The sequence below is a fragment of the Salvelinus alpinus genome, chromosome 16 (genome assembly GCF_045679555.1).
Source record: "Salvelinus alpinus chromosome 16, SLU_Salpinus.1, whole genome shotgun sequence".
Classification (NCBI taxonomy): domain Eukaryota; kingdom Metazoa; phylum Chordata; class Actinopteri; order Salmoniformes; family Salmonidae; genus Salvelinus; species Salvelinus alpinus.
Window position 1 is genome coordinate 23,771,964 of NC_092101.1, and position 25,599 is coordinate 23,797,562.

The 25,599-nt window shown below is 44.3% G+C and overlaps 1 protein-coding gene across 1 annotated transcript in view; it reads right to left on the reverse strand.

Moving 5' to 3' along the window:
* Positions 1 to 25,599, reverse strand: part of LOC139541167 (voltage-dependent R-type calcium channel subunit alpha-1E-like) — a 143,079-nt gene that overhangs the window by 42,476 nt on the left and 75,004 nt on the right. Inside the window, exons 7-15 of the mRNA XM_071345499.1 lie at positions 14,626 to 14,729; positions 14,223 to 14,338; positions 14,035 to 14,088; positions 10,525 to 10,614; positions 9,939 to 10,148; positions 9,642 to 9,754; positions 8,809 to 8,921; positions 8,371 to 8,502; positions 7,802 to 7,871 (exon numbers count right to left, since the gene is read on the reverse strand). Coding sequence (XP_071201600.1) covers positions 7,802 to 7,871; positions 8,371 to 8,502; positions 8,809 to 8,921; positions 9,642 to 9,754; positions 9,939 to 10,148; positions 10,525 to 10,614; positions 14,035 to 14,088; positions 14,223 to 14,338; positions 14,626 to 14,729 — 1,002 coding nt within the window. The remainder of the gene's footprint in view (positions 1 to 7,801; positions 7,872 to 8,370; positions 8,503 to 8,808; positions 8,922 to 9,641; positions 9,755 to 9,938; positions 10,149 to 10,524; positions 10,615 to 14,034; positions 14,089 to 14,222; positions 14,339 to 14,625; positions 14,730 to 25,599) is intronic.

Genomic DNA, 25,599 nt, shown 5'->3' on the forward strand with positions numbered 1-25,599 from the left:
ATGTCTTGATTGCGCATGTCTTGGCACCCCAGAGTTAATACTTGGTGGAAGCACCTTTGGCAGCCATTACAGTTGTTAATAATTTTGAATAAGACTCTAACAACCTCTTAGGGGAACATACAGTGCATTCGGAAAGTAGTCAGACCTCTTGACTTTTTCCACATTTTGTCATGTTACAGCCTTATTCTAAAATGGATTAAATTAATATTTTTCCTCATCAATGTACACACAATACTGTCACACCCTGATCTGATTCACCTGTCTTTGTGATTGTCTCCACCCCACTCCAGGTGTCGCCCATCTTCCCCATTATCCCCTGTGTATTTATACCTGTGTTCTCTGTTTGTCTGTTGCCAGTTCGTTTTGTTTTCTCAAGCCTACCAGCGGTTTTCACTCCGCTCCTGTCTCTCGATTGTTCCTGTTTCCTAGTTTTCTCGCTGTTGACCCTTCTGCCGGCCCTGACCCTGAGCCTGAGCCTGCCTGTCATCTTAAGTCGCTCTGGATAAGAGCGTCTGCTAAATGACTTAAATGTAAAATGTAAATGTTGTACCTTTTCCCTGCCTTTTGCCTGCCCCTGTTGGATGAAAAAACTGTTGTTATTTTGATGTTGTCTGCATCTAGGTCTTACCTGAAACATGATAGTACGAACTGGCCATGACTGACCCAGCAGACTCGGACCAGCTGCGCAATGCCATCTTCTCCCAAGGAGCCACCATTTATAGGCACAAGGAATTGCTTCGTGGCCTTATGGAGGGGGTCCACACCTTTGCCGAACGCCATGACCGGGCGTTGGACATCTTGCTGGAGCAATTCCGCAGGTTGGCTGAGAGGCAGCATACTACGACGGTAACCTCACAGCCCCTCAGTAACTCAGCTGTTAGCAGCGTCGCCTCACCGGTCACTCCGCCTTCCCGGGAGCCTATTCGGGCACCTGTCAGGCGTTTCTAGCTCAGTGTGCCCTCATCTTCAAGCTTCAGTCGTCCTCTTTCCCCTCGGACTGCTCTACGATAGGGTACCTTATCATGCTGATGTTCGGGACGGCGCTCACCTGGGATAGAGCTATATAGGCAACAGCTGGCCATATGCATCAGTCTGGAGGAATTTGTGGGAGAGGTCAAGAAGGTGTTTGATGCCCCATTCTCCGGGAGAGAGGCTGCCCAGAAGCTACTCCATCTTCGGCAGGACTCCCACAGTGCGGCAGACTATGCGGTGGACTTCGCACATTGGCAGCTGAGAGTACCTGGAACCAGGAAGCGCTGGTCGACATGTTCCTACACAGAGCCTCGGAGGAGGTCAAGGACAAGCTTGCAGCCTGGGAATTGCCGATGGATCTCGATTCCCTCATCACCTTGACCATCAAGATCGATGGGCGACTACGGGAACGACGGAGGGAGAGGAGATTCAATTTTGCTCGCCCATCCAAGGATTCCACCTCGCCTCCGAGGCATCCTGGAAGTCCACGACGGCCCCGTTGCAGAGATAACCCGAGGCTACCCGAGGTTCCCCAAGAGTCGCCAAAGACGGCTAAGTCACCGTTTCCCAAGCCTTTGCAACTAGGCAGAGCTGGGTTGTCTCCAGCGGAATGGCTATACATGCTCAACACTAAGAGTTGCCTGTATTGCGGGACTCGTGGTCATTTTGTGTCCTCTTCTCTGTTAAAAGACCAGGCTCAAGTACTCTGGTGGGCCATATGGAGAACTTTTCTGTTTCCCTTACTCACACTCCGTTTCATACCATTCTGCTGTGGGGAAACCAGTCGAAATCTCTCCTGGTCCTCATCGACTCTGGGGCCGATGAGAGCTTTTTGGACTCTTCCCTGGCTTCCAAACTGGGCATCCCCACTCAGACCCTCTCCATTCCCATGGACGTTAGAGCGCTGCACGGGCGCTCTATAGGCTGGGTCACCCACAACACCACTCCCATCAACCTAAGTGTGTCTAGGAACCACAGCGAGGCTATCCAGTTCCTGCTCATTAAGTCTCCTCAGATTCCCATGGTATTGGGATTCTCCTGGCTCCAGCGACACATTCCCCTCATTAACTGGTCTACTGATGCCATCATGGGCTGGAGCCTGTTCTGCCACACCCATTGACTGAAGTCAGCACAATCTGCCCCGGAAAGTCTTCCTGGGGGCTCGGAAGTTGCCCCGGACCTCTCCGCCATTCCCGCGGAGTACCAGGACCTCCGGGAGGTGTTCAACAAGGCCCGGGCCACTTCGCTTCCGCCGCACCAACCATTTGACTGCGGGATTGACCTTCTCCCTAGCACTACTCTGCCCCGGGGAAGAATGTACTCTCTGTCGGGACCAGAGACCAAGGCGATGGAGACCTACATTGGGGACTCCCTCGCTGCAGGATCAATCCGTCCTTCTTCCTCTCCCGCTGGCGCAGGGTCTTCTTTGTGGAGAAGAAGGACAAGACCCTGCGCCCGTGCATCGACTACCAGGGTCTCAACGACATAACGGTGAATAGCTGCTGCCCCTCATCTCCTTGGCCTTCGAGCCGCTCCAGGGGGCCACCGTGTTTTCCAAGCTGGATCTACGGAGCGCCTACCATCTGGTGCAGATACGGGAAAGGGACTAGTGGAAGACCGCATTTAACACAGCCAGCGGTCACTACGAGTTTCTGGTCATGCCATTTGGCCTTACCAACGCCCCTGCTGTGTTCCAGACTCTGGTTAACGATGTTCTCCGCGACATGTTGAACCGGTTCGTCTTTGTATACCTTGATGACATTCTCGTCTTCTCCCGCTCCACCCAAGAACCTGTGCTCCATGTTCGACAGGTTCTCCAACGCCTCCTGGAGAACCAGCTGTTTGTAAAAGCAGAGAAGTGCGAGTTCCGTCGCTCCACCATCCTTTTTCTGGGTTACATCATCGCTGCAGGGAATGTACAAATGGATCCCGGGAAGGTGAGAGCGGTGGTGGATTGGCCCCAGCCTACTTCCAGGGCGCAGCTGCAACGTTTCCTGGTTTATCCGAGGTTACAGCACCCTGGATTCTCCCCTGTCAGCACTCACCTCGCCCAAGGTTCTGTTCATGTGGTCTCCAGCTGCTGACCGGGCGTTCCGGGCGTTCCGGGACCTCAAACATCACTTCACCACAGCTCACATCTTGGTTCATCCTGACCCATCCCGTCAGTTCGTGGTGGAGGCCAATGCTTCAGATGTCGGTGTGTGGGATATCCTGTCCCAGCGTTCTGACCTGGACCTCAAGCTACATCCCTGCACCTTCTTTTCCCATTGCCTCAACGCCATGGAGAAGAACTACGTGGGGAATCGTGAGCTTCTAGCGGTGAAGATGGCGTTGGAGGAATGGAGGCACCGGCTGGAGGGTGCGGAACATCCGTTCATCGTGTGGACCGACCACAAGGACCTGGAGTATCGCCTCACCGCCAAGCGCCTCAATTCCAGGCAAGCTAGATGGGCCCTGCTGTTCATATGGTTCAACTTCTCCCTCTCTTACCGGCCGGGATCCAAGAATGTCAAGCCGGATGCGCTGATAACTGGATGTTCGTTCCTGACGCCGTCCTGGAGTGGGCCCTCCAGGCTTGCCTGCCACCTGGGCTCCCGTCGGACCCTGGCTTTTGTGCGACAACGCTTTTGTTGGCCTACCATGGTCCCTGATGTGTCTGCACAGAACAAGACTCCTCTGCAAGCTCCGGCTGGTCTCCTCCAACCTCTGCCTGTCCCTCACCGTCCCTGGTCTCACATCTTCCTGGACTTTGTCATGGTCCTTATCCGTCTGATGGCAACACCGCCATCCTGACCATAGTGCATCGGTTTTCCAAAGCCACCCACTTCATTCCTCTCCCCAAACTACCCTCTGCCAAAGAGATGGCCCAGCTCATGGTGCAGCACATCTTCCGGACCTATTGTCTACCAGTAGACATGGTCTCTGACCGGGGTCCTCAGTTCTTGTCCCAGTTCTGGAAGGCATTCTGCACCCTCATTGGGTCATCGGCCAGCCTGTCCTCCGGGTCACACCCCCGTCCAACAGCCAGTCGGAGCGAGCTGTTGGACGGTTCCGGTTACAAGCACACCCATAACATGATGCTTCCACCACAATACTTGAAAATACAGAAGGTTTTACTCTGTTGTGATCTATTGGATTCAACTCAAACCTGTAGTTTTAAATGTAGTCCAGAATGTTAATTTATTTGCCGTGTTGTCTTGCAGTATTACTTAACGGCCTTGTTTCAAACCGAATGGATGATTTGGAGAGGCTTTTTAACACAGTCTTTGTATTTTCAAGTATTGTGGTGGCAGCATCATGTTATGGGTATGCTTGTCACCGGCAGGGACTGGGGAGTTTGTCAGGATCAAAATAAATATCCCAGGTAAAAACTCGCCGTAGTCTTCTGAAAACCTTACCCTTGGATAGAGTTTCAGTGAGGACAGTAACACAAATGTTTATGCCAAAGACATATCAGAATGTCTTTACAAGAGATATTGAGTGTTCCTGAATGGTCCAGTATCAGTCCTGACTTAAATCTTCTTAAAAAATCAGAGACAAGGTATTTTCTCCAATGTAAATTGTCCGGTGGCGATTTTTATGAATTGTTCAGCAGTCAAATGGCTTGGGGGTAGAAGCTGTCGAGGAGCCTTTTGTGACTGGAGGAGTCACTTGGGTGACTGGAGTCTCTGAAAATGTTATGGGCTTTCCACTGACACCGCATAGTATATAGGTCCTGGATGGCAGGAAGCTTGGCCCCAGTGATGTACTGGGCCGTTCGCACTACCCTCTGTAGCGCCTTACGGTCAGATGCCGAGCAGTTGCCATACCAGGCTGTGATGCAACCGGTCTAGGATGCTCTCGATGGTGCAGCTGTAGAACCTTTTGAGGATCTGGGGACCCATGCCAAATCTTTTCAGTCTCCTGAGGGGGAAAAGGTTTTGTCGTGCCTTCTTCACGACTGTCTTGGTATGTTCGGACCATGATAGTTCGTTGGTGATGTGGACACCAAGGAACTTGAAACTCTCGACCCGCTCCACTACAGCCCCGTCGATGTTTATGGGGGCCTGTCCGGACCGCCTTTTTCCTGTAGTCCACAATCATCTCCTTTGTCTTGCTCACATTGAGGCAGAGGTTGTTGTTCTGGCACCACACTGCCAGTTCTCTGACCTGCTCCCTATAGGCCGTCTCATCATTGTCGGTGATCAGGCCTACCACTGTTGTGTCGTCAGCAAACTTAATGATGGTGTTGGAGTCGTGTTTGGCTACGCAGTCGTGGGTGAACAGGGAATACAGAAGGGGACTAAGTACACACCCCTGAGGGGCCCCATTGTTAAGGATCAGCGTGGCAGACGTGTTGTTGCCTACTCTTACCACCTGGGGGCGGCCCGCCAGGAAGTACAGGATCCAGGTGCAGCGGGAGTTGTTGAGTCCTTAGCTTAGTGATGAGCTTCATGGGCACTATGGTGTTGAACGCTGAGCTGTAGTCGATGAACAGCATTCTCACATAGATGTTCCTTTTGTCCAGGTGAGAAAGGGCGTGTGGAGTGCGATTGAGATTGCGTCATCTGTGGATCTGTTGGGGCGGTATGCGTATTGGAGTGGGTCTAGGGTGTCCTGGAGGATGCTGTTGATGTGAGCCAGCCTTTCAAAGCACTTCATGGTTACCGACGTGAGTGCCACGGGGCGGTAATCATTTAGGCAGGTTAACTTCGCTTCCTTGGGCACAGGGACTATGGTCTGCTTGAAACATGTAGGTATTACAGACTTGGTGAGGGAGAGGTTGAAAATGTCAGTGAAGACACTTGACAGTTGGTCCGCGCATGCTTTGAGTACAAGTCCTGGTAATCCGTCTGGCCCAGCGGCTTTGTGAATGTTGATCTGTTTAGAGGTTTTGTTTATATTGGCTACCGAGAGCGCCATCACACAGTCATCCAGAACAGCTGGTGCTCTCGTGCATGCTTCAGTGTTGCTTGCCTCAAAGCGAGCATAAAAAGCATTTAGCTCGTCTGGTAGGCTTGCGTTACTGGGCAGCTTGCGTCTGGGTTTCCCTTTGTAGTCCGTAATAGTTTTCAAGCCCTGCCACATCCAACGAGCATCAGAGCCGGTGTAGTAGGATTCAATATTAATCCTGTATTGACGCTTTGCTTGTTTGATGGTTCGTCTGAGGGAATAGCGGGATTTCTTATTAGCGTCCAGATTAGTCTCCCGCTCCTTGAAAGCGGCAGCTCTAGCCTTTAGCTCGATGCGGATGTTGCCTGTAGTCCATGGCTTCTGGTTGGGATATGTACGTACAGGTCACTGTGGGAACGAAGTCATCGATGCAATTATTGATGAAGCCGATGACTGAGGTGGTGTATTCCTCAATGCCATTGGATGAATCCCGGAACATATTCCAGTCTGTGCTAGCAAAACAGTCCTGTAGTGTAGCATCCGCGTCATCTGACCACTTCCGTATTGAGCGAGTCACTGGTACATCCTGCTTTAGTTTTTGCTTGTAAGCTGGAATCAGGAGGATAGAATTGTGGTCAGATTTGCCAAAGAGGGCGGGGGAGAGCTTTGTATGCATCTCTGTGTGTGGAGTAAAGGTGGTCTAGGATTTTTTCCCCTCTGGTTGCACATGTGACATGCTGGTAAAAAAGTTGGTAAAACTGATTTAAGTTTGCCTGCATTAAAGTCCCCGGCCACTAGGAGAGCCGCTTCTGGGTGAGCATTTTCTTCTTTGCTTATGGCCTTATAGAGTTGGTTGAGAGCGGTCTTAGTGCCAGCTTCACTTTGTGGTGGTAAATAGACGGCTACGAATAATACAGATGAGAACTCTCTTGGTAGATAGTGTGGTCGACAGCTTATCATAAGGTACTCTACCTCAGGCGAGCAATAACTCAAGACTTCTTTAATATTAGACATCACGCACCCGCTGTTACTGACAAAAAGACACACACCCCCACCGCTCGTCTTCCTAGAGGTAGGGTCTCTGTTCTGCCGGTGCATGGAAAATCCCACCAGCTCTATATTGTCCGTTTCTTCTTTCAGCTACGTCTCGGTGAAACATAAGATGTTACAGTTTTTAATGTCCCGTTGGTAGGATAATCTTAATAGTAGGTCATCAATTTTACTTTCTAACGATTGCATGGTAGCAAGGAGAACGGATGGCAGTGGGAGTTTACTCGCTCGCCTCTGCCTTCTCAGAAGGATCCCCGATCTGCGCCCCCTTTTCCAGCGTCTTTTCTTCACGCAAAAGGCGTGGATCTGGGCCTGTTCCAGTGAAAGCAGGATATCCTTCTCGACTGACTCATTAAAGGAAAAAGTTTCTTCCAGTCCGGTGAGCAATCGCTTTTCTGATGTCCAGAAGTTATTTTCGGCCATAAGAGACGGTAGCAGCAACATTATGTACACAATAAGTGAAAAAAGAAGTTACACAAAATGCAAAAAGATAACAAAATTTCTGAATTGTTTGGGAGAATGTAAAACGTCAGCTATGTTCTTCAGCGCCATCTTGTGCAAGGTTGTTAGAATCTTATTAAAAATGATTCACAGCTGTAATGGCTGCCAAAGGTGCTTCCACCAAGTTTTAACTCTGGGATGTGAAGACACAATCAATACATGTTAATTTTTTACATTTTAGGACAGCAAAATGTTAAGATTGTGCAAGGGGTGTGTAGAATTTCACTAGCGACTGGAAATACCACTGTATCACAGGATTCTCTCACAAGATACAGAGTAGATCATCTGTAAATCCATGACAATCCAAATATTTATATGGACTCTAGGATTTCCACATGCAAAGCTTTGTTACCTGAATCAAAAACACAAAACTTTACTCAATCAAAACAATTGAATTGGGCCAGACCTGAAAGACAGTCATGATGGCAGCAGGAAATGTGTCAAAGTTTGTCGGAGTGTAGTCTTCAAAGATGAACCTGCATAGAAAGATGAGGACAGAGAGGACATTGAGTTGAGCCAGGATTTTAAAATATTTATTTCCCAGAGAGAGAAAACATTTTATTTTTCTCGGTAATAGAGGGGGGACTTTTTTCCCAAAGTCTGTTTTCTTTTCTGTATTCCAGTGACCAGGCAACATATGTCTCCGGCATGCACTGCATTCATTGACGTGACAGTTTCCCAGAAATTCTCCTTTATCCGTGGGAACATAGCGGCACAACAGCTAAGACTTGATGTGTGACAGAATCTTCTTGGGAAAGACTGAGCCCTGTCAGGGTGTTTTTACATTGCCACAGGGGATGAAAATGTCCTCTGTAATATCAAATGTCACAAGGAGAAGGTCATGATGACACAAATCAAACAATCAGTTGTACTACATCCACTTTGAATACATTGACTGCCAGTGTCCATCATAGTTTGTGATGAGATCTGACAGACGGGCAGTAGTAGTTCGTCCTTGTGTCTATGGTACAGTACCTGCCACCGAATAGCTGCATGCCCAGCAGAGCAAAGACCAGGATGAAGAGGAAGAGGAGGAAGATGAGGCTGATGATGGACTTCATAGAATTCATCAGGGATACCACCAGGTTCCTCAGCGACGCCCAGTACCTGTCAATCACAACCAACCGGGGGCGGGATTGGGTGCATTTGAAATCCGTCGAAATAAGAGACAAATCACTTAATTAACCGTGTCTAAATGTTGCTATTGTGAGTGTTTTCAATTATTTGTAGCCAGTCTGGAAATTAACATACGCATCTGCATATCCTATCCCTAGCAGGAGGCTACAAATATCACACTGACGTGACACCCAGCATCTTCATAATCTAGGACATTGATAGCTAGGTGCCAGTGCATTGCCTCATTGCATACTGCAGGAAGAATGTTATAAACCAATGAAGAGGCCTTGGACTAACTTGGTGATCTTGAATATCCTCAGGAGACGGAGAGCGCGCAGCACACTGATGCCAAAGGACATGTCAGGCCTGAAGAACCCCCACATCACCTCAAAGATGCTGCCCACTATCACCTGTTAACAGAGCCATAAACAACATAGTCACCAGATGTACCAGCACACCAACAGCAGCCTTTAACATACAGTAAGTATACAGAGAGACAAAGATGAAGGATGTCCGTTCACAGCTGAGTGCAGAGGTGACAGAAACAGAACAGGGACATTTAATGCACTTCATTAACTAAGTTACACCCACCAGTGTCACTTTCATTAAAAAGTATTTAAAGGTGCAATTCGTTGTTGAAAAATTAACAAAACAGACACCCCACATCGGTTTTGGCAAAAATTCTGAGGTATGGGTCTGGAGAAATGTAACCACTCATTCAAAGACAGAGCGACTGATGCAAGGACTGACCATCCAAGATGTCACAATTCTTGTTTTAAGCACATTTTGAAGATATACAGTGTTTGTTTACATGTACAATGTTTACAATCGGAGTAAAAAAAAGTTTATATATTAGGTTCTGATGGGGTACAACAGTTGAACTAAGCTCATGTTGCATTTATATTCTTCAAGAATCAATGAGTATATATAATGAATTTATAAGTCTTAAAATGGAAGCAACAACTGCGGATTGCCCCTTTAAGTCACTGTCCAATGTTTTAAGTAAAGCATTTCCTCTCACTCCCTCGTACTGGGGGCAATGTTATAATCTATAGTATGTCCCTGTCTTTCCATCTGGCATGGTGTCTTCATGTTGGTTAGAGATGAGGCAGAAATATAAAGGAACTCACGCCGCAGTCGAAGCGGTTGAAGGCGGAGTGGAAGTAGAGTCTGGGTCCCAGGCTGTACATCTTTAAACACATCTCAGTGAGAAAGAGACCCAGGAAGAGAAACTCTGCATAGTCTGAAATGCAGACAACACCAGCAACAACAACACTCATAAACACAGCAGAAAACAATAATCTCAAAGATTAATGTCACTTGCTTGATTTATTTTGGATGGAGATGATGGTACGTACTTGTGTGTGTGCGTGTGTGCGTGTGCGTGTGCGTGTGCGCGTGCGCGTGCGCGTGTGTGTGTGACTTACAGAGGAACACAGACAGCCAGTGGGGCTGGTTGTGATGGACGATGGCCACACAGAGAGTGTTGAGGGCCACCAGGCCCAGTACGGTCCAGTAGAAGGTGTGTGTCTTCACCATGCGGCGGATAGAGATACGCAGCAGACGCTCCTTCCGCTTGAAATAAGCTGTGGGTCCTCTCTTAGCACTCCTGATGCTGGCTCTGGTCATCGGGATGCCTGGACGGGACAGCCCATTTAAGATCATTACTAAAATCCCCCTAGTAGTGCAATCACAAATAGACAGTATATTTGAGATCTCTCCTCTGTCAAATGTTTCACTTGCACAATAGATACAATTTCTCCAACAGGAAAACAAAGAGCCAAAGGCCTTCTCATCCATTTAGCTTAGCCACTGACTGTAACATGTAATGATGGCTGGAACTGATGAGCTGCCATTTCCAGTTTTATTCCCGATACGACAATGACAATCTCCTCTGTAATTACAGAGTCTAATACGGAGGGGGTGCCTGTTGCCTGATGGCAGATCATTCAACCATTTGGGATGTTAGCTACAACATACTGCTCTTTTCAGTGGCTTCACACACACACTCACCCACAGAAGAGATGTCACCGTACTGCTCCTCCTCTGGGCCCCGATGGACGGCATCCACCCCTCTCCTCTTGATGGTGGCCCTCTTCAGCACTGCAGCCAAAGGTTTCACATTGTCACCCCGCAGAAAGCCCACACAAAACACAACGTTTCTGACACTCCAACACAGACAATATGTCATGAGACACACACGTAGATATACAAGATCATGAGGGCATTACTAACGAGAAGAGAATGGTGAAAATAATAAACGCATTTACATGCCACTGTGTTTGGTGCTTTGGGTATTGTAAAACAAGAGTACAAACATATGCATTTAGAAGACATGTGTAACAGATTACAGAAACATGGTGTTATTAAAATATGCATCTATTGTTATTACTGTATGATGAACCCAACTTAACTTCAACTAATTGTTGTTGTTGTTGGTTCTATTATCTGGGCTATAACCCACACTCACAGTAAGTTTGAGACAATATCATATCATATCATTCTAAAGAGCTGTATTGATGCACACATATATTTTTATATGTGCCTGATGCGGAAAATACCACTAATTATTAGGGTGAGTTGAGCTCTTCCCCCAGCCAACCCTCGTACATCCCCACCACCTTTTGGTTAGAATCTCATTTATTAATTAATATTTACCTAGACTTTCCCCCTTTTAATAAGCCAGTGAACCAATAGTGTTTGCACGAGGCACACACTGGCTGACACCCAGACATTTCATTTGAGTTGCTATGGCAACACTGGCGCACTCTCTCAAAGCTATTACATCTTCTGAATTTGTTTCCACTGGAACAGCTGGAACTTTTTACGGCTACTTTTGGTTCGCTTGTGCCAAATTAAATGTTTGAAGTTCAGAATGGCTCGTTTTTTTTTTTTTGTAAGTGTGGTTTGTGGAACAATAGCTGGCTTTATTTAAACGTTCATGTCAGACTGAGTTGTTGAAAAGGAACAAAAGGTGGCAAGGAAGTGTAGAATAGAAGTTGTTCCTCACCATGGTTACCGCCTGTATTCCATTCAGACAGCCTCTTGGGAGCTGTCAATCAACATTTAATAAAAACGATTTGTTTGTTTGTTTGTTGGGGGGGAAAAATCATGCTTCACTTGATAGGGTCATAGCTTTGTGTAAGGGTTTGTCTTGTAGGTTTAAAAGCCCATATTGATATTGAGGTAGCAGAGATGATTATTTTGGGGGTACAGCATGCATGGTCCTCAAAAATCCTAACCAAAGTTGTTTTTGAAGTGCACCACACCAGAAGCAACAACAATGGTATTTTAGGCATAGCTATTCTTGTGAAGATTTGCTTCTAAATATGTCTTTGGAATAGATATACAGTACCATTCAAAAGTTTGGACACACCTACTCAATCAATGTTTTTTATTTATTTTTTACTATTTTCTACATTGTAGAATAATAGTGAAGACATCAAAACGATGAAATAACACATATGGAATCATGTAGTAACCCAAAAAGTGTTAAACAAATCATAATATATTTTATATTTGAGATTCTTCAAAGTAGCCACCCTTGGCCTTGATGCAGCTTTGCATAGTTTTGATGTCTTCAATATTATTATACAATGTATTTATAATCTTCAAGAATTTTGCAAACTCTTGGCATTCTCTCAACCGGCTTCACCTGGAATGCTTTTCCAACAGTCGTGCTTTTCCAACAGTCGTGAAGGAGTTCCCACATATGCTGAGCACTTGTTGGTTGCTTTTCCATCACTCTGCGGTCCAACTCATCCCAAACCATCTCAACTGAGTTGAGGTTGGGTGATTGTGGAGGCCAGGTCATCTGATGCAGCACTCCATCACTCTCCTTCTTGGTAAAATATCCCTTACACAGCCTGAAGGTGTGTTAGGTCATTGTCCTGTTGAAAAACAAATGATAGTCCCACTAAGTGCAAACCAGATGGGATGGTGTATCACTGAAGAATGCTGTAGTAGCCATGCTGGTTAAGTGTGCCTTGAATTCTAAACAAATCACAGACAGTGTCACCAGCAAATCACCCCCACACCATCACACCTCCTCCTACATGCTTCACGTTGGGAACCACACAAGAGGAGATCATCCGTTCACCTACTCGGCTTCTCACAAAGACACGGCGGTTGGAACCAAAAATCGCAAAATTTGACTCATCAGACCAAAGGACAGTCTAATGTCCATTGCTCGTGTTTCTTGGCCCAAGCAATTATCTTCTTCTTATCGGTGTCCGTTAGTAGTGGTTTCCTTGCAGCAATTTGACCATGAACGCCTGATTCACGCAGTCTCCTCTGAACAGTTGATGTTGAGATGTGTCTGTTCCTTGAACTCTGAAGCATTTATTTGGGCTGCAATTTCTGAGGCTGGTAACTCTAATGAACGTATCCTCTGCAGCAGATGTAACTCTGGGTCTTCCTTTCCTGTGGCGGTACTTACGAGAGCCAGTTTCATCATAGCACTTGATGGTTTTTGTGACTGCACTTGAAGAAACTTTCAAAATACTTGAAATTTTCCAGATCGACTGACCTTCATGTCTTAAAATAATGATGGACTGTTGTTTCTCTTTGCTTATTTGAGCTGTTCTTGCCATACTATGGTCTTTTACCAAATAGGGCTATCTTCTGTATACCACCCCTACCTTGTCACAACACAACTGATTGGCTCAAACGCATTAAGAAGGAAAGAAATTCCACAAATAAACGTTTAAGGCACACCTGTTAATTGAAATGCATTCCAGGTGACTACCTCATGAAGCTGGGTGAGAGAATGCCAAGAGTGTGCAAAGCTGTCATCAAGGCAAAGGGTGGCTACCAACACTTTTTTGGTTACTACATGATTCCATATGTGTTATTTCATCATTTTGATGTCTTCACTATTATTCTACAATGTAGAAAATAGTAAAAATAAAGAAAAACCCTTGAATGAGTTGGTGTGTCCAAACTTTTGACTGGTAGTGTATATCGTGAGTACACACAAGCCCAGATATATTACAAAAACAGGATAGCACACACGTTTAAGAGTATTGCGAGATAAAACTGCTCAAAGTAGTTACACTGTCATGAGAAAGTGTTAGTAAATGACTTTCACAGAGTCAACCAAACTGATTGTACTGTAAGTTCCAACACTCAATGAGACATAATGTATACATATCAGGCCTCAGGAGAGACTGAAATTAACAGTGAGAATCTAAACACCTACTTTTCCTCGCTAGCACTTACCTAAGTAAAATAATTTGTGGTTATCTATGTATCATGCACAGCGCATAGGGTAATATGATATTATTAAATTACAAATAACAATTACGATTTTCTACAAATGATATGTTTCAGTCTAGGCCAATGTTTTAGTTATGCTTACAGTGTGTGATTGTCTTAGAGGACAGGCAGATGAGAAATATTCTCATGGTAGACAGTCATGTGTACAAAACAGAATGCCATAAATCCAGTACAGACAGATAAACAGTAAACTAATGCAGGGGTCTAAAGACAATATAACCAATGGGGCCATCTTTCCATTCTTACCATCAAGAGCAGAAGGTCCTAAATTCTTATTCTCCTCCGCAAGCATCACCTCTTCTGCAAAGCAGACCCAACAATGAAGTCTGATTCATACAGTAGGAAAGTAAATATCAAGGACATTTCTGAGGTAACCTTTTAAAAGCATGCCATGTATTGGGTCTGTAGTGTAGTACAGACAGTGGTTTCAGTACCTGCTCTGTCGATCCAGGCTCGGTAGCCATTGAGTTCCCGCTCAATTTGCTGTTGCCTCCGTAGCTTCATGAACGCCCTGCGGTTTTCCACCCTCTCCCTCTCCTTGGCAAACTCCCTGCAAGCCAAACAAAACAGCAGATAATGATTGTTCTGGGACCTGCTGTTCAGCGCTAACCTGACCTCCCTCTCATTCAGACACCATGGGAGAGAAGTAGTGTGGAGGGGGGAGATTCTATCCTTGTCTCCTTTCCATGCAGTTAATTAGAGTATATTGTGCATTCACCTTTTGAAAAAAAAACATTAACTTGTACAGACGGTGACAGAGTGTATAAAATACATGTCAGCTACCCCGGCACAATGTGGCGGTGCCACAGTGCTGCTGTAATGTTAAGGTGGACTCACCCTGAGAGAACTCCTAAAACCAGGTTCAGCACGAAGAAGGAGCCGATGATTATCAGAGGGATGAAGTACATGCAGTTCCACGTGGGGCCTAAGGCATCGTTGGTCTGTGGAGATACAAAACAAACAGCAGACAATAACCAGGAGCTATTGAATCCAGGAGAAAGCACTGTGTTGTTATACTATATACCAACACAAAAAATGGAGCCCCACATTGTTGTTCTGCACCTGAGATCCATGAGTATAAATCATATTTTGACATCATCATCAATGCATGATTTGTGCAAAGTGCAAGTTACAGTCCTGTCTCAAGACAGGATTGAGCCCAATATGGACATGCATGTCTCTGGCTCTGTTCCATCCTACAGTCAGAGTTTATTAATCCATTAGTGAGAGTGGGACGCCATGAGAGAGGAACCAGTGGGACTCCTCCTGAAGTGTTGAAGCAGTGCAGAGCTGCAGACGGAGCCGTAAACAGTCTGGGCTTCAGATACCTTCCACACACACAAAAATGTATAATATCGGCACAAATACCACAAAGTCATGGTACCAATATTATATTTTTGTGTGAACCATGTTCAAATCATCTATGACTTTGTTGATCTTCACAATTAAGTTTAGATACTTTTGGATGTTTTGGACATGATGCGTGAAAAATGCTAATATCGGTACTAGGACCTGGTTGGGATTGGTGCCACAAATGCTTAAACGTTAGCATTTGGAAACAGTACCAGGGAAATAAGACCAAAGCATGGCATGGATTAGCTTGTCCATAGACTGCTTACAGGTTAAGGAAACCAATGTGTCATTTGGTCATTTGGGTGAGCTATCCCTTAATTATCTAAAAGGTGGTGTTACCACGATCCCAAGCAATTGTTAACAAGTAAAGATGGCTATGACTAACTCCTGACTAAAGCCAGTGTAGTTTGACCTGCTGTGCACTGTCTGCATGCTGCTGCACCTTGGGTATCTGTGGTTTATCAGACAGCAGCGTTCAGAGTCAGAGAGTAGTAGTCTTTAACAAGCTATTAGGCTGTACCCCACATCCTCAGTTTCACAGTTATACAGAGCTCTCAATAACGTAATGAGGGGGCCTATTCTGTTCTCTACCTCCATGTGACAATTCCCTTTGTCCACGATTCATAAACGGTTTTCACTGTATGAATGTGGACTTTGGGGAACATAATGGATATATATGAAACTGAAAACCAAGTTGATCTGCGTTAAATAAAACAGAAGGATATAGTGTGCAGCAGGGAGGCAGAGACAGCAACTGCCTGCTGGTGTCTCAAACCTAGAGAACAGAATTATTGATTAGCTCTGGGCCAACATGAGAGGGGAGGTTGGATCCTGTATGGCAGTAAGTGGATTCTGTATCAGAGAATGCAATGAAAACAATAAAGAGCAGCATCTGTACTCAACCTTGTTTTAGCAGACTGCAATGAAGTGGATGGAATGGTTTGTTTGTGAGTGACTTACTGACTGACTAAGAGTCTGTGTAAGTGTACATATGAAGAGTTTCACTCCAAAACGTTATATACTGTATCCACTTTCAGAAATGTTGGTAAATTAGTTTTTATTGTTTAAAGAAATTATGAAAGAGATTGGTGTGTTTTTTCACTATCTTATCAAGGCATGGGGTTGTTCAATAACAGACACACATGTTAAAAATCTATCACTTGATGGTTTCATTTCGGAGAGGCAAATAATCATGTTTTTTTGCACTTCACTCTTAGACAAATAAGTAGTACTACTAGGTTTTACACAGTAGATTTTACACAGTCAAATGTAACAAATAGCTAAACATTTTATAAAGAAATGTACAAATTATACATTTGTGACATTAATATTATTATTATTATTTTAAATAATTCAATACAGTAATATGAGCTCCGTAAGTAAAAAAAGAAAAAAAAGTTTGGCAATGGCCCTCAAATCCTGAAAAGGTTCTACAGCTGAACCATTGAGAGCATATTGACTGGCTGCATCACTGCTTGGTATGACAATAGCACCGCCCTCGATTGCATGTCGCTGCAGAGGGTTGTGCGGACAGCCCAGTACATCACTGGAGCCGAGCTCCCTGCCATCCAGGACCTCTATATCAGGCGGTATGAAAAGAAGGCCCAGGAAAATTGTCAAAGACCCCAACCACCCAAGCCATAGACTATTTTCTCTGCTGCCGCACAGCAAGAGGTACCGGTGCTCTTGAACAGCTTTCATCCCCAAGAAATACGACTGATAAATAGCTAACACTATAGCTACATGGACTATCTGAGTGTACCTAGTATCTTTATTGACCTTTTATTTCAATATTTGCACTGTCTCTATGCACACTCACAGGGCCCCCCACACACACACACACACACACACACACACACACACACACACACACACACACACACACACACACACACACACACACACACACACACACACACACACACACACACACACACACACACACACACACACTGTCACTCCAACACACACACAAACACTCACTCCATCATTTGCTCACTTACACATAATATGCAGATACATTTATATTGACTCTACACACCCGCACACCCACTCACATACAACCTGCTGCTACTCTGTTAATCTTATATCCTGTTGCCTAGTCCTCTTACCCCCATACATATCTACCTCCATCACTCCAGTATTCCTGCAATGTAAATATAGTATTGGAACTGACTTTGTACAGTGGGGAGAACAAGTATTTGATACACTGCCGATTTTGCAGGTTTTCCTACTTACAAAGCATGTAGAGGTCTGTCATTTTTATCATAGGTACACTTCAACTGTGAGAGACGGAATCTAAAACAAAAATCCAGAAAATCACTTTGTATGATTTTGAAGTAATTAATTTGCATTTTATTGCATGACATAAGTATTTGATCACCTACCAACCAGTAAGAATTCCGGCTCTCACAGACCTGTTAGTTTTTCTTTAAGAAGCCCTCCTGTTCTCCACTCATTACCTGTATTAACTGCACCTGTTTGAACTCGTTACCTGTATAAAAAACACCTGTCCACACACTCAATCAAACAGACTCCAACCTCTCCACAATGGCCAAGACCAGAGAGCTGTGTAAGGACATCAGGGATAAAATTGTAGACCTGCACAAGGCTGGGATGGGCTACAGGACAATAGGCAAGCAGCTTGGTGAGAAGGCAACAACTGTTGGCGCAATTATTAGAAAATGGAAGAAGTTCAAGATGACGGTCAATCACCCTCGGTCTGGGGTTCAATGCAAGATCTCACCTCGTGGGGCATCAATGATCATGAGGAAGGTGAGGGATCAGCCCAAAACTACACGGCAGGACCTGGTCAATGACCTGAAGAGAGCTGGGACCAGAGTCTCAAAGAAAACCATTAGTAACACACTACGCCGTCATGGATTAAAATCCTGCAGCGCACGCAAGGTCCCCCTGCTCAAGCCAGCACATGTCCAGGCCCGTCTGAAGTGTTCCAATGACCATCTGGATGATCCAGAGGAGGAATGGGAGAAGGTCATGTGGTCTGATGAGACAAAAATAGAGCTTTTTGGTCTGAACTCCACTCGCCGTGTTTGGAGGAAGAAGAAGGATGAGTACAACCCCAAGAACACCATCCCAACCGTGAAGCATGGAGGTGGAAACATCATTCTTTGGAGATGCTTTTCTGCAAAGGGGACAGGATGACTGCACCGTATTGAGGGGAGGATGGATGGGTCCATGTATCGCGAGATCTTGGCCAAAAACCTCCTTCCCTCAGTAAGAGCATTGAAGATGGGTCGTGGCTGGGTCTTCCAGCATGACAACGACCCGAAACACACAGCCAGGGCAACTAAGGAGTGGCTCCGTAAGAAGCATCTCAAGGTCCTGGAGTGGCCTAGCCAGTCTCCAGACCTGAACCCAATAGAAAATCTTTGGAGGGAGCTGAAAGTCCGTATTGCCCAGCGACAGCCCCGAAACCTGAAGGTTCTGGAGAAGGTCTGTATGGAGGAGTGGGCCAAAATCCCTGCTGCAGTGTGTGCAAACCTGGTCAAGAACTACAGGAAACGTATGATCTCTGTAATTGCAAACAAAGGTTTCTTTACCAAATATTAAGTTCTGCTTTTCTGATGTATCAAATACTTATGTCATGCAATAAAATGCAAATTAATTTCTTAAAAATCATACAATGTGATTTTCTGGATTTTTGTTTTAGATTCCGTCTCTCACAGTTGAAGTGTACCTATGATAAAAATGACAGACCTCTACATGCTTTGTAAGTAGGAAAACCTGCAAAATCGGCAGTGTATCAAATACTTGTTCTCCCCACTGTAAATATTTTATGTATATAGTATGCTTACTTACGTAATTACTTTATTGTGTATTTCATATTTCCTATTCTTACTTTGCATGTGTTTTTTCTAGTAATACATTGTTATTGATTATTGCATTGTTGGGTTTTGAGTTCGCAAGAAAGGCATTTCACTGTACTTGAAAACATTTACATTTGACATTTTTGTCATTCAGCAGATGCTCATCCAGGGCGACTTAATGTAAGTACATTCATCTTAAGATAGCTAGGTGAGACAACCACATATCAGAGTCAAATACTTTGGATAAGAACATTTCATTCCAGTTAAACAATGGATATATAGCGTTTTGCAGAAAAACACATTTTCATACTCAAATCTCAAATCGAAGAAAACAGTAATATTTTACACACACACATGAAGGAACCCATCAGCAATCATTACTGTTGAAAAAAAACAAATCTGAAAAATTGGTGGATGTAGCGTTTCGGAAATAAATTCTTCATGTGCACATGTGTGTTTGACTGAGTGTGTGTGTGTACGTTCATGCAGTGTTTGCATTCCTGTAGAAAGGAATATGAAACAGCAAACAGTTTTAGAGACTCTCTTGTCTGCTAGCCCTTTTAACCAGCAGAGCAGACTCATTCTCTACCCTCCACTGTCTCTCTTCATTCCTTAATATATTCCATTCACCATAATGTAAGTCAACATAATATAATCACGGCAGAAAATCATCTGCTTCCATCAATTTAAATAAAGAGCCGTGAAAGCATGAGCAGAAAGTATGGCCTGGCATTTATGCTCTGTGGTTAGGCCTATCATACACTGTGCTACACTGGTAGTCAAGCAGTGAAAATGACATCTTTAATCAAAATCAATTCAATGTATTTTCCACTACCTTACGGAAGATGTGTTAGGATAATCTTTCCGTGAATCTCAATCCCAGGGTATCTATGATCTAAACCGTATGATTACCCTGGTGAGGACAGTGGTTTTCAGAGGTTGTGTAGCATATGGCAAGCATGTTATTCAGAGTAAAGCCACAGGCATTTTCATTTTCAAATGAGCATTTTGATAAAATGCTGAAAGGAGATAAAAGATTATGTTCCTGTGTCCAGGCCCTTTTCACTATATTGACTCATTTTGTCAACACAAAAAGGCAAGAGGGCTTCAACAGTCTTCAATTGGCAACTCATTGATTCTTGCTCTGAAACCAGTGCCATCACCATGTCTAGAAAATAAAACAATTAGGTACAAGCTGACAAAATGCTCTTGCTATCACGTTCAAAATGTTACACTTGTGGTTGACGCTATCCAACACAGTAGAAGACTTTTAATTTCTAAATAAAGCTATTCATCAGCATACATTGGCACATGCTGATGTTACTAATATCCCTAGGCATGCCATGAATGAAGTTGTATTGCATTGTATTACATCACCATCATTAACAAACAACAGAGGGTTCAATAGGCTGCTACTCCACTGTGATATTAGCATGAGAGTGAAATGAATGGGGAAAGAGAAAGAGGTATTAAAGTTGTAATCCTTGATGGTGAAACAGCCACGTTCGTTTGTGATATTATATCAACAATGAAGTTACTCCAAACAACAAACACAGTTTTTTCCCTTCGGAGACAACCCTGCACGTGTGATAGAAGAGCATAATATGTACTGAACATTTTTCTTACCATGTTGCACCACCAGTGATAACCAGTCATTCAGGGGGGTTATGAGCCCCACGTGTTTAGCTAAAAACACATGTATATATATAATTTTACCCCCTTTTTTGGCCTGTTTTGAATGTTATTTTGGCATCAATATGTGTCACATATCAGTTTGCAAACAATTAAAAAAATATAAAAATCATTAAGTTAATAAAGCTGCATGCAAACATGGTCTCTTTTTTGCCTTCTTGAATTAGGCAGCTCCAAAATGCAGGTGGTTCAGCCTAGCTCAGTGCTTTCTGTGGCGGTGGGGCTGCCAGCGGAAAATACGGAGCGTAGAGGTTCGTGATGTTCTCTTGTTGCACCGTGATTGGCTCAGTGTTCTGTTGCTCATGGGGACACTACGTCACCACAACATCTACGAGGAGTGCTCGGAAATTCAAGCCCCTTGTGTGCTACCATAGAGTTACATTAGAAGTGCCCATCTAAGGCGTCTCAAGGTCATTGGCCACAGATAAAATTACGTTAAATCACGTTATATCTACAGTACCTTTGATTGGACTTTCAAAATCTTAGCTATCAAGCTAGCAGTCATCATAATGAATCAAGTCGACAATCTACAGGCAAATCCTTTCAATCCTTGTCATATGAAGAGAAATAATGAAGAGAAATTATAGATAAAACGTATCGGTGCTCATCGGCCATTGGACATAAACATTACACAACAAGTTTGAAATCGCAAATTCAACAATGAATGGTTTGGAAGACATCAGATTGCATTGCAAAGCAATCACTAGCCTGCTATTCAGTGGAGTGGGTGTGTGGTCCCAAGTCTGGGTTTAAGGGTCCAAGCTTAAAAGGATAAACATTCAACATTGGCCATGCTGTCAATCCAGCATGACCTCTGCTGCGCTCAAAACAACTGGAAACTCGGAACTGCGAAATCTGACTTCTGAGTTAAAGACAACTGGGAACTCCGAAAAAAAAGAGCTCCAACGGTCATCCAACTCGGAATTGCAAGTCGGGAACTTAGGCCTCTTTCTAGAGCTCCGACCTGAATATCACTGACGTCATCATGATTCGACCGTGTTTTTTTCAGAGTTTATAGAGAATGGCAGACTTTGATGATCTTCCAGTTCAAGTGAGCATAGCACAAGGGAAAGGGGAAAACCTAGTCAGTTGTCCAACTGAATGTATTCAACTGAAATGTGTCCTCTGCATTTAACCCAACCCCTCTGAATCAGAGAGGTGCGGGGGGCTGCCTTAATCGATATCCACATTTTCGGCGCCCGGAAAACAGGGGGTTCTTCGGCACACCCTGCCTTGCTCAGTGGCAGAACAACAGATTTTTACCTTGTCAGCTCTGGGATTCAATCCAGCAACCTTTCGGTTACTGGCCCAACGCTCCAACCACTAGGCTACCTGCCACCTTGAATCCAAAAATGTATTGTATGCTGCTGAAAAAATTATGTAATATGCCAGGGAGATATGTTCAGTGCCTTCGGAAATATTCAGACACCTTGACTTTTTCCACATTTTGTTACATTACGGCCTTATTCTAAAATGTATTAAATAGTTTTTTCCCTCTTCAATCTACACACAATACCCCATAATGACAAAGCAAAAACAGGTTTTTAGAAATGGTTGCGAATAAAAAAAAAAAAAAGGAAATATCACATTTACACAAGTATTCAGACCCTTTACTTAGTACTTTGTTGAAGCTCCTTTGGCAGCGATTACAGCACCAAGTCTTCTTGGGTATGACGCTACAAGCTTGGCACACCTATATTTGGGGAGTTTCTCCCACTCTTCTCTGCAGATCCTCTCAAGTTCTGTCAGGTGTGTGCTGATCCAAATCGACGTGTGTGCCGATCCAAATCATGTCCAATCAATTGAATTTACCACATGTGGACTCCAATCAAGTTGTAGAAACATCTCAAGGATGATCAATGGAAACAGGATGCACCTGAGCTCAATTTTGAGTCTCAAAGTAAATGCTTAATTAAATAAGGGTTTTGATTTGATATGTTTTATATTTGTAATACATTTGAAAGAAATTCTGAAGACCTGTTTTTGCTTTGTCATTATGGGGTATTGTGTGTCAATTGCTAAAATATTTTTTAAATCCATTTTAGAATAAGGCTGCAACGTAACAAAATGTGGAAAGAGTCAAGGGGTCTGAATACTTTTTGAAGGCACTGTATACTGTAGCTAAGAAAGTAATACTAAGTGTATGTTGTGTGGTAAGCTGTTAGGAGCCAATGTGCCTCACCCTAATAATTTGTTCCCTTTTCCACCCGTGATTTTGCCTACTGTTCTGACTTGATGGTGCACATGTAGCCTTTTGCCTGTTTTAGAGAAATGTAATTATAAAATATTGTAAGAGCTTTCGTTGTCTGCTTATATGCACCCTTTATTTATCCTACGGTTCTGACTTGGTATACAGGCCCATGTTCTGAATTCTGTCGCTCTGCTGAACAAATAGTTATTTGACAACTGTACATCCGTCCTAGTTCGCTCATTAATGTCTTAATCGAAATTACGGATTGCCTCTTATCTACTCGTCATCCCATTATGCCATAGTTTGTCCATCTCAGTTGACAGTATAAACCACATTTGTTTAAGCAAGTCAGCCATATCAGCAATGTTTTTTGAAAGGCAGTAAATGAGGCTGAATTAACTTTTTCGCTGCCAGACAAGGCTCCGCTGATAGCCAGGTGGAGCAATAGGAAGGTGTTGGGACTGCTGTTGGGACTCTGCTGTTGGGACAGCTTTATGTAGGCCCTAACAGTTTGTGGGCACCGTTTGTCACCATTATAGTGCAATTCATGTACTGTTTAGTGTTGTAGTGTAGTGGCTTTGCTGGCATGCATCAAACATCATCAAAGATTTACAGGCTAAAATCACCACTGCGCGCAACGCTCCTCAGCTCGGCAACAAAGACAATAATAACGATTGTGGGGCTGACAGCGGTGCTGTTTCCCCCTACTGCGAATTCCATCTTTAATGACGAGAACTGATTCAGCTTGCCGAGGGAGAAGAGCAAACATGATTGAGTTTGCTTGAACTGGGCAGGCAGATGATCAGATTAGGGAATTCCTACACTGTCTTTCTGCACCCCTCCAGAAATAGACGTTGCCTGACGCAACATAACACCAGCCAGCCAGTCAGGCACAGGTGGTTTGTACATGGGGGACGTTCTAAGAAAACGCTCAGTGACATGATCTTCGTCAGACAGAATGTTATTTTAAATTTTTTTAACCCTTATTTTACCTGGTAAGATTGTCTGTGAACACATTCTCATTTACAGCAACGACCTGTGGATTGGTTACAGGGAAGAGGAGTGGGGGATGAATGAGCTAATTGGATGCTGGGGATGATTAGGTGGCCATGATGGTATGAGGGCCAGGTTGAGAATTTAGCCAAGACATCAGGGTTAACACCCCTACTCTTACGATAAGTGTCAAGGAATCTTTAGTGACCACAGAGAGTCAGGACACTTAACGTCGGATCCGAAAGACGGCACCCTACACTGAGAAATGGGTCCACAATCCCTGCCATGGGGTATTGGGATATACAAAAAATACACCAGAGGAAAGAGTGCCTCCTATTGGCCCTCCAACCACACTTTCCGCAGCATCTGGTGTGCCATCCAGGGACCAACCAGGACCAACCCTGCTTAGTTTCAGAAGCAAGCCAACAGTGGGATGCAGGGTGGAATGCTGCTGACAAATCTATGGATGGAGGACAGGGAGAGTTAACCATTAAACTTCACATACTAATACAACTGCTCCTCCTAGTCCAGCGGCTGTACCCTTTTCATATTGAATCCAGGTATAGTATAATATCGAGGCAGTGTTATGTTACGTATACTGTAATATGGATAACTGTTGGCTGTCATTTGGCAGCAACAGATGGGGAGAGTAACAGTGTGCTATATATAGGACAGTATTCTTATCCCTCAGAGTCCCAAGATAATAAGTAATGAAATGGAAATCAAAAGCTGTGAAGCAGCAGTCAGACATGTAAGAATCATCACAACTCTCTGCAGTGTCAACAACGTCATCTCAGTCATTTCATATTGCTAGTTGAATCTGAAGGAGAAAAATCATGGAATCAGAATTTCATATTAGCTTCCAGGACTCTAATCAGAAATCAATCAGCTGCACTGAACAAAAAGCCCAGATCATTGAGTAAAACTCAAGGTTACTTTCGTTACCCCGGTTCTCTAATATTATGAAGTGAAGGGCGGTGGGTGGAAAGTCACAAGCTCAATTGTAATAGTCGCTGACCATAGGCATAAAAGCAGGGTTGGGCAGCAAGGAAACATTGGAAAAACCTGGGGCAAACCTTTGGCACGAATGGTGAACTGACAGTTCATGCAGCTCGCTCACTCACTTTGCGGTCCTACAAAAAGCATAAAACCTCAGATACAGAGCATTGGTAATGAATGATCTGTTTTTGGGCATGCAGTAGCCCCGAGACAAGCCCTGTGTATTTTTTTTTCAAAAGTCTCATGGAATGTAGGCCTATTTTGAACACCACACATTGGCTGCTACTGTAGGCTAAATGACAGAACAGCTATTTCCATATTAAAATGTTATTTTCTCCATTGTTTTTGATGGTAGGCCACAATGTTAGGCCTACATTAGGATCAAATAGCCACAGTAGCGTACTTGGCCACTGTTAAAACTGTAACTTAAAGCGGGTACAGCCTCAGTGCTCACAGTAAACTTACCCAGGAAGTTGCATAGAATTTTCACAACGTTCAAGTTTGCGCTCAGCAAACCTGAAATTTGCTCAGTGCCCCAAATTTTTTGAGGTAACATTGGCTGGCACTCTGTATAGTCTCAATGACTCCGAGAGGCAACCCTGTCATATCCAGATTTAACCTCTCACGGGCCAGGCCTAGAGGGTTATGGTGTTCAGGTGAGGGTGGAAAATATCAGTTTGCTTGGGTCAAAAGATCCCTGCGTAACGGGAGTTGCCAGGGCTTGTAGTACAGCAAGAGAATGATCTGCCTGGG